The following is a 12,839-nucleotide window of genomic DNA, read 5'->3' on the forward strand; positions in this document are numbered from 1 at the left end:
TTTCTTCTTTCAGATAAATACAATCAAAGTTAGAGTAAAAATGTCCTGGCTTTTCCTAGCTTTAAAATGGTGGTGAAAGTCCAATAAAGTGCATTCATCCATAATAAAAAGTACTCCACGTTGCTCAAAGAGGTTAATAAAGGCATCGATGTGTTTGTTTAAGAAAAATATCCATATTTAAAACTTTATAAATCAGAAACACATTCATGAGAGAGTGGCATTCCAGTGGATGACGTAGAAATCCTCTGACATTTCTCTTTGCAAATCCTCATTTTGTACTTCACATTTTTGTTTATTAACCCCCAGAGCTGCATGGAGCACTTTTGATGATGGATGAATGCACTAATATTGGACTTTCACCACCATTTTAAAGCCAGGAAAATCCAGGACATTTTTACTCTAACTTTGATGGATGCGCTTTATTGGACTTATATTGGACTATTGAATATCAACAGCCGTTCATTACAAAGCTTGGAAGAGCCATGACATTTTTGTTAATGTAACTCTGATTTGTCTGAAAGAAGAAAGTCATATACACCTGGGATGGCTTTGGGGTGGGGGGTTCATGGTGTAATTTTCATCCTTTTAAGCCCCACTGAGGGTTAGGCTCAGGGGTGGACCTTCATATTTACTTTTTAGTCTAAAGATCATAAGTTTTCAAACTAATTCAGAAGTATTTGCCACCAATTCAGCCAAACAAAATGAGTTACTCATGAGATCTGTTTGGAACTTCCACCCATCTTCAGCTTCCTCTTTTAAACCTCCATTCCCAAAAACAAAACTTTCAAAGCTGTCATCACACAGCAATTTGAATAACTTTCAACATGTTATCATGTCATTTAAATATATCTAAATAAGTTCTTTCTCAATTTGTATTTTCTATTAAAATTAGGCCTAAAGGCAGGCACCAAGCTAGAAAAATCTAATTAGAGCATTTAGCACGGTGCTCCTGGTGAGTAATCAAGATTCAAGCTAATTTCAATGTAAAATCAGAGCATCTGCTACTTGACTCTGAAAACAAAAAGCCATCGGTGCACAACACAATACTTCATCCTATTAACATCATTGCTCAATTTACAACAAAAGGCAAAAAAAAAAAAAAAAAAACGACCTTAAAACAGCACACTAATGGCTACTTGACAAGTAATTTATATTTTGTTCAAGAAAATAATTTAAGGTTCTCCTGGAGGAAATGTTTAACTGTCTCAAATTAGCGAGGAGGTATTGTGAGGCACTTATTATTGTGCTGAGCACAAACACCGCTGCAGAATGCACCGCCAGCACAGGTTCACAGGGGAACAGAAAGAGACTCTAATTGCTATTCAGATTTCCCCTCCTTCATTCACCAAACTCTGCATAGCACTAACCACCATCCACGAGGAATTCTAAAGCAGTAACAATGACTTTGCTATTCAGTCCACTATTGAGCAGAGGACAGAGCGTTCATTATATGCAACCGATAAAGGCGTGTGTCTGTTTTAATGAGTGAAAAGTTTGAGAGGTGAAGACCTATTTTCATAGAACGCACCTGCCGTCCCTCGCTTGATTGGCAGGCTCATACAAACGGGCCAGAAGACCCAGTTTCAATCCAGCAGAGCGAGGTGTTGCAGATCAGCAGTTCTCTCTATCAGCGTATGTGTGTGTGCTGTTCAGATGCAGCCTGCAAGTTAAAACTCGATGCACAAACCAGCTGAAAAGACTAAAGTTGCCGTTGACAGGTTCGATAGACACAACGAATACAAGAAGTTAAATTACATCACACATATGCAGTGATACCCAGGTGCGGTGGCCCCCTAGTTAAGGGAGTATTAAAAAGTCGAGCGTTTTGGGTGATAGTGTCCCACTCCCCAGCAGAGTTCCAGGTGCTATCAGCTGGTGCTAAAACCCTTTAATTAAGACCATCTATCATCATTAGCTTATGGTCGGACAGCCACTGCTTTCGTTAATTAACTCTTAGAGATTCTCACAAACCGTATTAAAGCCCAATAGGCCATTCCTTTGGGTAGCATCTTTACAGAAGCGCAAGCTTCGTTCTATTTACATAACCTTAGGAAAACAGTGACTGGGATTGTTTATGGAGATTTTATGAAATGCATATGGTAGAGTGTTTTGAAAGATGTATGTCCACGAATGTTGTCAGAGTTACAAAAGCTGTCAAAAGTTGCATCATGTAAGCTCTATTGTGTTTATGGACCTGAATCACGTTCGCCCCGCATTACAACGAGATGCATCAATATTCAGCACCATGCAATATTTATGCACACTTAGCCTTATTTTCTGCTGATATCAGCATTTTCCTTTTGCTCTCGCACCTTGCACACACATATACTGTAGACGTGTGGTTTTCTGTACCGATGACCGATGGAACAGAATGGGTTCTGAAATCCACTGCGTGCATTAAGGCACTTACTGTGTTTGTTTTGTCTCGCAGGGAGTTTAGTCACTGGAAAGTGAACAGCTTGGTGACAGAGAAGAGAGACTTCTTCAAAGCCCCGCTGCCTTTGGCGCCCGAGTTTTTACGCAACCTCAGGCTTCTGGGGAGAAGGCCGAGCCTTCAGCAGATCCATGAAAATCTGATCAAGAAATATGGCACTCATTTCTTGGTATCAGCCACATTGGGAGGTAAGCCAATATTTCATGAGATCTATGCTAAAGGTGAATTTGAATGATGTTTTCTTGTATATGTTTTCTTCTATATATCTAGATTGGAGGTTAAAACGTAAAAAAGATTGCATAGAACGAACCATAAAGTTTTTATGTTAGGTCATCATTTCTTTTAAATCTTTCAACTTCACTGGTTCATTTAAAATGGTCCTGCGGTGTGACAAATTCATTTTTATGCAATGGATTAGTTTATTTCCCTCTATTTTCTTTTCTGTTTGTTTCTATTCCATGTACTTTCTTAGTTAATATGATTTTAAAAAGCTGCAGGCATAGTAAGTTACTGTAATACATTTTCCTAATACGGATGAACTAAATTTTGATTCAAATATTTTATCAACTGCCCATATACAATGCATTTCATTGCCTACAGTAATGTAATACATTAATGCATTATAATGCCTATGTATTTAATTTTAGTAACACATTCTGTAAAAACTTATATAGGTAGTATTGATCAACATCAAGATTACAGGTTTAAATATATATATGAATATACAGAATGTACAGTGTTTTTATGTCTGGTCAGCATTCTTTAAAGTCTTTAACTTTTTTTAAATAATCATTTTTGCCTTCACTGGTTTATTTAAAAAGGTCCTGCAGTGTGACAAATGGATTTGTATGCAATGGATTAGTTTATTTACCTTTTTTATTTTATTTTCTTTTTGCACAAATATTCCATGTATTTTCTTAACTAATATGATTTTAAAAAGCTTCAGGCATAGTAAGTTACTGTAATTAATTTTCCTAATAAGGATGAAGATGAGCAAAATTTTAATTTAAAATATTTAATCAACTACCCATATACAATGCATTTCATTGTCTACAGTAATGTTATCCATTAATGCATTGCAATGCCTATGTATTTAATTTTGGTACACATTCTGTGAAATTTATATAGGTAGTATTAATCAACATCAAGATTAGAGGTTAAAATATATATAAATGTACAAAATGTATAGTGTCTGGTCAGCATTTCTTTTAAATCTTTTACTTTTTTAATCATCTTTTTTCTTGTCTTTGCTGGTTCTGCAGTGTGACAAATTAATTTTTATGCAATTGATTAGTTTATTTCCTTTTTTCAAGAGTTCCATGTTCTTTCTTAATAAGGGTTTATCTCATAAACCTGCAGGCATACCCTAGTAAAAAAGTAATAGATTTAAAATGCATTTATTTTATACTAAGTATAGTTCAAGTCTATTATCATATACTGAAATATCGCTTGAGACTTTTTTATATATATATTTAAAAAGTTGTCATTTAACTTTACTTGGACTACTACTTATGCACAATGCACATTTCGTAATATTAAGTATAAAATATGTTTTAATGTCACTATTGATGAAGATAATAATATGTCTAAATATATTATGTCTTTAAATGCAAAATATTAAAAGTGTACCTGAAGTATACTTGCAATAGTTCCACTTTAGCACAATCAAATATACTTAAGTATATCTTTAGTTGGACTTCAGCACTACTTCTATTTTAAATTAAAGTGCATTAAGTACAAAATTAATTGTTCTAATTTAGCAGACTTTAAATATACCAGATTAGTACACTAAAAGTACATAATATGTAAATGTATTTGTAATATACGTAGCATGAAATAAATGCATTTTTAGTATATCTGCTTTTCACGGGTAGTAAGTTACTGTAAATCATTTTCCTAATAAGGATTTTATTTAAAATATTTCATCAACTGCCCATATACAATGCATTTCATAATGCCTATGTAGTAGCAATGTTGGGTAGGTTACTTTGGAAATGTAATAGGTTACAGATGATCAAATGATCTTATTTAAAATGTAAAAGTAGTGTAATTAATTACTTTATTAAAGTAATGCAACTGTTACTTTTCTAAATTTCTAACAAATGTGACCCTGGACCACAAAACCATTCCTAAGTAGCACAGGTATATTTGTAGCAAAGGCCAAAATACATTGTATGGGTCAAAATTATTGATTTTTCTTTATATCAAAAATCATTATATTAAGTAAAGACTATGTTCCATGAAGATATTTTGTACATTTCCTGTTGTAAATATATCAAAACTTAATTATTGATTAGTAATACGCATTGCTAAGAACTTGATTTGGACAACATTAAAGATGATTTTCTCAATATTTTGATTTTTTGCATTTTTAAATAGTTGCATCTCGGCCAGATATTGTCCTACCCTAACAAACCATACATCAATAGAAAATGTATTTATTCAACTTTTAGATAATGTAGAAATCTCAATTTGAAAAAAATTGACCCTTATGACGTTTAAACCTGGCATGGTTAACCTTACTGTAGTACTAAACACTTATTCCCAAGTTTAAGATTTTGGGTTTTTTGGTTTTTCATAAAGTGTTTTTTCAGACTAGTGGAAAGAAAACATCCAAAAGACACTGTTAAGTGTTTCTTTTATAGCACTTTATCTATTTGTGACAATAGATTTTAATTACAATACATATTTTTAAAAGCTAGCATTTTCTGCCTGTTCTAAGTATTTTCTGACAGTGACAAAATGATATTCCTTCTGTAAAAACATTTGACTCCAATATGTCAAAAACAAGAGTTTTGAAACTGACTTCATCCAGTGTTTAGATTTATGTACTAGAAATGTATGCAAATTTGAGCATATTTCATTAAACAATGCCTCATTTGCATATTGAAACCTAACATTTTAGAAAACTTGTAATACAAAAAAAATGCAATTAACAATGTAATTAATCAACTGAGTAAATAAGGTGATAGCTATTAGTTTTTTTGTTTTTGTTTTTTACCCTATTCACCTGCAGTGTCTCGCCTTAAATCACGTTTACATGTATTATACTTTTTAGGTGTATAATCATGAATATGTATGTATTACAGCAGCAATTTACAAGAACATATTTAGATATACAAAAAGTCATGATAATATTTAGTGCGTTATAGGCTTAACAGATATTTTCCAGCATTTTTTTAAATAAATTAAAAAATAAATAAAGACATAGATTTGCTATTGATACACTGAGACTGACATCTTGGCATAAGTTTAGCCATTATCAGACAGTATTTTTCTCTTCTCCCTGTGGCACCCACATAATAAGTAGGGCAGCATGTCCCAGTGGTGGATTCAAATCTTTCAATGTGTCTCTAGCAAAATGTAGCATGTTACCGACACTAATTATGATGTCATTTATTGGTGGATGTACAAAGTGAAGCTGCAGATCTTCTAAGACAGGGGAGACGAATGAAGTGGTAAAGCTACAATGAATGCTGGTAATTAACAACTCAAAGCAAAGGAAATGGGGGGACTGTGTTATTGTGTGCATACTAATCAGACTGAAACGAATAGCACCACTCAAACCCCACACATACAGGTAAAGGAGGTGCTCTTCAACCCAGACAAGAATATTTACCTGGATTTCAGGCTTAGACTCAGATCAAAAATAGCATTTACTAAAAAAAAAAAAACTAAAATTGATCTTCAGAAGAAATCTGTGGTTATAACAACCTCCCTTTGGGATAAACTCCCTTTCGTGTGTGCCCTTTTCCTTCCTTCGGAATCATTATTGCTTCTCGGCCTTAACTTCATATTTAACAAATCCTTGAAAAACTCATCTCAAGTTTCATCTCACAGTTCATGGTAAACAACTGTGGGAAAGGTATGTTAGTACACTTTAGAAGCTCAACCAGAACTCACTTTAATTTTGCTGAACATTGTGTTTGGAATATTTAATTTAATGGTTTGGTTTCTGCACGCATCTTTCCTTAGGAGAGGAGTCACTCACAATCTTCTTGGACAAACAGAAGCTGAGCAAAAAGTCAGAGGGCAGCGGAAACAGCTCTGTGGTCTCCCTAGAAATCTTGCACCAGTTGGCGGCGTCGTACTTCACAGATCGAGAAAGCACCCTGCGAAGACTCCACCACCTGCAGATCGCTACATCTGCCATCAAGGTAACAGACGACACGGCTACTTCCTTTCTGATCCAATCTAGACTCGTTGGAAAAAAATTTGTTTGTAGCCACATTTCTGCAAAATATTATTATGTTGCTTCTTGCTAAAATGTTCAGTTGGGGGCACAGAAAGTGCATTCAGTTTTCTCCAAAGCACATGAAAGTGTTTCTGGCAACATTTTATTAGTTTGGTTGTTCTACATATCACAGCATTTTGGAAATAAAATGTCTGGTGAGACAAATGTGATATAAAAATGAATTTTCCAAGCCATATTAGCTTGTTTCTTTAAGTATTTGAGCTGTTTTATGGGATTTAATGACTTGTGTTTCACAAGACTCGCACGTGAATGCAATACTGTACCAGGTGCACTAATGAGCAAGTTTACTACATCAAAAAAGCTATATTGAAGTCAAAAGTGTACGTACACCTTTCAGATCCTGCTAAATGTTCATTGTTTTACCAAAATAAGAGGGATCATGCAAAATGCATGTACATTTTTATTTAGAACTAACCTAAATAAGATATTTTACATAAAAGACATTTACATATAATCCACAAGTGAAAATAAGAGCTGAATTTATACAATTTTTTCCTCGTTTGTCCTGAACAGTTAAACTGCCTGTTGTTCTTCAGAAAAATCCTTCAGGTCCCACAAATTCTTTGGTTTTTCAGCGGTTTTGTGTATTTGAACCCCTTCCAACAATGACTGTATGATTGCAAGATCCATCTTTTTACACTGAGGATAACTAATAGACTTATATGCAACTATTACAAAAGGTTCAAATGCTCACTGGTGCTTCAGAAGGAAACACCACGAATTAGGAGCAGGGGGTGAAAACTTTTTGAATTTGAAGATCAGGGTAAATTTTACTTATTTTGTCTTCTGGGAAACATGTAAGTACCTTCTGTAGCTTCTGAAGGACAGTACTAAATGAAAAAAAAAAGATATTGAGGCAAAATAGGAAAAATCTACACATCTTCATTCTGTTCAAAAGTTTTCACCCTCGGCTCTTAATGCATCATTTTTCCTTCTGGAGCATCAGTGAGCGTTTGAAACTTCTGTAATAGTTGCATATGAGCCCCTCAGTTGTCCTCAGTGTGAAAAGATTGATCTCAAAATCATACTGTTGGTAAGGGTCAAATACACACAAATGCAGAAAACCACAGAATTTGTGGGACCTGAAGGATTTTTCAGAAAAACTGCAGGCAGTTTAACTGTTCAGGACAAACAGGGGACTCATGAACATCTATCACAAAAATAATAATAATAATTAAAAAACCACAAACAGCTGTGGATCATTCAGTTAACAACACAGTATTAAGTAACAAGTGTATGTAAACTTTTGAACAGGGTTGTTTTTATAAATGTAATTATTATTTTCTGAATGATATGTAAAAGTATTTTATGTAAAATATCTTATTCAGGTCAGTACTAATTAAAAAATAATGTGTTATTTTTAACAGTACTATATAAAAACTAAATAACAGTACTAAATAACTAAATAATAGTACTAAATAAAACAACAACAGCTTGCAGATTCTGCAAGGTGTATGTACACTTTTAACTTTAATTGTATATGGAGCTAATAAGCTGCTCCTGTAATTTGTGCAAATAAAAAATACTTTACTGCCACTAGTGGTCATTTTAACCGGAATATGCAATGCTTTGTATATATAAGTAGGCATGTAAAGTAGGCAAAGGCACGTTTTTCTAATAAGCCTGTTGGTTTGATCTAGCTATTAATTCAAAGGGATAATTAACTTGATTTTATGTTGATCTATAAATCTGTGTGTTTTAAATAGTTTCCGGTTCTCTGTTGTTTTATTATGCATGCTGATTTCCATTTATCAATGCGATTGGTACGTACTTTTACTGTTCTAGGCGTTTGAGATGTATGTTTGTTGCCATGGTAAATCTTCAGCAATTAAGGCCGCAATGCCATTTTCATGATGTGTCAAGTGGCTCTCGGTCTCACTCACAGCTGCTGAGTGGGTGTAGAAATGCTGGTGACTGCAACATCATGATTCCTTCAGAGGGAGCTCTGCGTGAAATTATGCTGCTGAACTGAGACAAATATCATTGACTTTCAATCAAGATATGCACCTGCTTGCATACAATTACAGTTTCATATAAGTAATATTTCCGTTGGGGTAGGGGATGCTTTTTCAAAACTCTCTCAAAGCATATTTCTCACGACGAGAATACATTTTGTATTTATGCATCGGCTTTTTAGAGTAAGCAAGAAAACAAAATGATGACAAAATGATCTTTTGCTAATTTGTTTATAAGTTTTTGCTTCGTGTTTATGAACTGCTAATTACATAAACAAATTTTGACCGCAATCGATCCAAAGCACACTCAACAATGTCACAAAAGCTGATCATGCAATATTCCTGATCCACTGTACTCTCATTGTCTTTTGTTAGGCACACTAATGCTGGCTAGTCAAGATGAAATATGTCATTTTCAAGCTCTGTCAAAGCCAAACTTTCCACACACCACATTTATTTCTGTGACGAAGAGTTTCAGCCTCAAAAAATGTGTGTGAAATGAAAGCAAGATGACACAGGAACAGAAACGGTAGCTCTGTTGGAAGATAATGACTTTCTCTTTGGGCTGCAATGTGCTTTTCATTAGCCTGAGCTTTCCCTACATAACATCAGCGGAGAAGTTCAATTGAACACGTACGATTTCATTTCAATATGACCACGGACATAGAAAGTCATCTGCATTTATATGCAGCAAATATGCACTTGTGAAGCTCTTCGGATCGGGATTGCAAAACACATCACGTTTTTCAAATTAGCATAGATGTACCATTTTGTAAACATATTATAAAATATCCTGCTTGTGCTTGAGAAAAGTGTCCATGGTAACAATAAAGGGCACTTTGTGGCAGGCAGACCTCATCAAATCATATCGGTGAAATTGTTTAGTGCACACCTCTGAAGAGCTTTCAGAGAGCCCTCTAGCATCGCTTTAGGGAGCAGTCTGTCCTGCCAGGTGTGTTTGTCAGGGGGAGAGCTAATGAGACGTTACGGGGCTATAGGGCCCACCTTTGACTGCTTTCTTCCTGTACCCCGTGTGCAAATCAGCCTGATGAATTGGGCACCACAGCAGAAGTGGGTTATAGCGGGCTCATCAATAATGCCATAAAGGATGATCAATTACACCCTCCGCTCAGAAACGAAGAGCTAAAGCACACCAGGAAGCAGAATCTAGGGGACGTCACTATGGCTTTGTGTAATCAGATACCACTTAAGACCAAAAATAGCCTGAGATCCCAAGGCAGGTTTAGCAGTGATCAGATTTTGCAAGAACAAACAGTCTGGAGATTAGCTGGTCTTCACGGATCGACAAGGTTCTGTTGGTTTAGCGGTAACATTTACACTGCTTTGGAGATTCAATATCACCATTTCATAAAGTTTACCGTTTAGTGCAGTTCTACAGCTAGACATGAAGGACTCCCGCCCCTCTCTGTAATATAACCATTTGTCATAATGACATACTATTAACAGTCACCTCTGTGTAGGACACGGATCTCAAGAGTTAGCACCGAAACTACGGCCGACTACAAGAGACGCATATAATTGTAAAGACCATGTTAAAAGACTAGGTACATGTCATTAAAGGTGACACTTCTTTAAACATGTAAGGACATCTTACTTGTCCAAAGGGTACTTGAGTGAAAATCGAAGACACTATATCATTACACAGAATGCAAGACATATAAAAAGTATTAACATTTTTTGAACATGTACCATGCAGAAGTGGCAAATTTTTGTTAAAATACCAGAACAATCACACTTAGTTCTGTTAACCTTTCTAGCATGTGTTCATCTATGTACCAATACTAAAATACTCTGACAGTGTTTCCTTCTTTTGAGTCAATTCTTTTTTTTTCTTTTTTTTTTTCTTCTTTTTTTTTTCTTTTTGTTTTTTAGTGCTAGTTGTTCATGAGTCCCTTGTTTGTCCTGAACAGTTAAACTGCCTGGTGTTCTTCAGAAAAGTCATTTAGGTCCCACAGATTCTTTGGTTTTTCAGAATTTTTGTGTATTTGAACCCTTTCCAACAATGACTGTATGACTTTGAGATCCATCTTTTCACACTGAGGACAACTGAGGGACCCATATGCAACTATTACAGAAGGTTCAAATGCTCACTGATGCTTCAGAAGGAAACATAATGCATTAAGAGCCAGGGGTGTAAACTTTTGAACGGAACCCTGTTGAAAAAAACAGCATTTGCTGGTTAGGCAGTTTTGATGCTGGTTTAAGCTGGTCTTTAGCTGGTTTATGCTGGTCCTTTGCTGGTTTATGCTGGTCCTTAGCTGGCCATGTGCTGGTCAAGGACCAGCAAAAGACCATCTTAAACCAGCATCAAATCTACCTAACCAGCAAATGCTGTTTTTTTCAACAGGGAATGAGGATGTGTATATTCTTATTTTACCTAAATTTATTTTTATTTATTTAGTTATTTTTTCATTTAGTACTGCCCTCAAAAAGCTACAGAAGATACTTACATGTTCCCCAGAAGACAAAATAAATTGAATTTACCCTGATCTTCAAATTCAAAAAGGTTTCACCCCCGGGTCATTAATGCATCATTTTTCTTCTGAAGCATCAGTGAGAATTTGAATCTCCTGTAATTCGATTTTTTTAGTGAATCAAAAACATGTAACCAGTTTACTGTATGATTACCAAACAAATGGCTTTAACCAATTCTTTAAAAAAAAAAAAAACAGCATAATCAGTTAACAAAACAAATGACTCACAGTGAATCAAAAACATGCAATGTGATCACTTTACTAGAGTTCCTAAACAAATGACTCTTGTGAGCTGGTTAATTATTTTTTAATTAATTAAACCATACAGCATTGCCAGTTTACTACGACAGCCAAACAAGTTTACTACAATAATGATACCTAATGTCATTTGTTAGATTGCTTTTACAAGAGTACATTGGAGTGTCATGTACATACTGTGGTACCTAAATATAGCGATAATTCAGTACAGTTGTCCAAGTAATGATATACAGCTGAAGTCACAATTTTTACATACACCTAACAGAATCTGCTAAATGTTCATTATTTTATTAAAATAAGAGGGATCCAAAATGCATGTTATTTTTTTATTTAATACTGACCTGAATAAGACATTTCATATAAAAGATGTTTACGTATAGTCCACAAGTGAAAATAATAGTTGAATTTATAAAAATGACCCTGTTCAAAAGTTTGCATACACTTGATTCTTAATAAAGTGTTGTTACCTGAATGATCCACAGCTGTTTTTTTTTTTTTTTTTTTTTGTAATAGTGGTTCATGATAGAGGTCTTCACGGGTCCTAAAATCCGTACCCGAACCCGAATAGACCCGTAAATGTGATGGACGGAACCGACCCGGACCCGTATTTTATTTTAAAGTGGGACCCGAACCCGTGAAGACCCGAGAAATACCTTAAATGTACTAGTTGGACCCGAACCCGGACGGGAAGAGACAGACCCGACTGTACCCGATCGGCACATATTGCACATATTGCACAGCAAACTGCTATTAACTATAAATAAGTTGCAAATGGAAAAAAAAACCTTTTTGGCGTAACTACTGTTAGTAGCGTCGCATACAAACCTCCTTGCCAGTGCATTTACATGTTAGGCTGTTCTTCTCTCTTGCCGACAGAAAGACCCTTTTTAATCCACTATTCCAGCTAGTCACGGTCGGTGACGAATGACTAATGCAATACTTTTTTTCTCTAAGTCAAATTCGACCGTTGTGTTTACCCTTTTGAACTACAATAACGATACTGTTTGCAGATTGTAATAAAGACTCGGCGCAATTGTTTTATTTATTAATTAATTAATTTTTTTTTTAAAGTCACAGAACAATGAATGCGGTAAACTTTACTGCGTGTGTCCTCAATAACAGTATCTTCTAAATGTTTAGAGCTCCACCTACGACACCTAGTGGTCATTTTATGAAACTTAAAGGAGGAATTCGCACGTATAGCACGAGACAGCTTGATAACGTAAATAGCTTATTCTGAAAAGAGTGTATTTTTTCCACCATATTTTCTATCATTACTGTGCTCTCTGAGCCGAGCCTGACCAAAAAATTTTAATATAACAAGATGGTTCTTCCATATTTTTATAAACGTAAAAAAGAATGCAATGTGTACTATGGCAGAGTAAAAGTCGCCAGCTCTGGTTGCCATAGAAACATTTCATGCATGCGCATTATTTCAATGC

At 35.0% G+C, this 12,839-nt stretch overlaps 1 protein-coding gene across 1 annotated transcript in view; it reads left to right on the forward strand.

The window, feature by feature from the left end:
* The window catches only part of brinp2 (bone morphogenetic protein/retinoic acid inducible neural-specific 2), a 143,024-nt gene that overhangs the window by 65,052 nt on the left and 65,133 nt on the right, over window positions 1-12,839 (forward strand). Inside the window, exons 3-4 of the mRNA XM_073849581.1 lie at window positions 2,432-2,622; window positions 6,410-6,591. Coding sequence (XP_073705682.1) covers window positions 2,432-2,622; window positions 6,410-6,591 — 373 coding nt within the window. The remainder of the gene's footprint in view (window positions 1-2,431; window positions 2,623-6,409; window positions 6,592-12,839) is intronic.

Source organism: Garra rufa, chromosome 10, assembly GCF_049309525.1.
Source record: "Garra rufa chromosome 10, GarRuf1.0, whole genome shotgun sequence".
NCBI classification, from domain to species: Eukaryota; Metazoa; Chordata; class Actinopteri; order Cypriniformes; family Cyprinidae; genus Garra; species Garra rufa.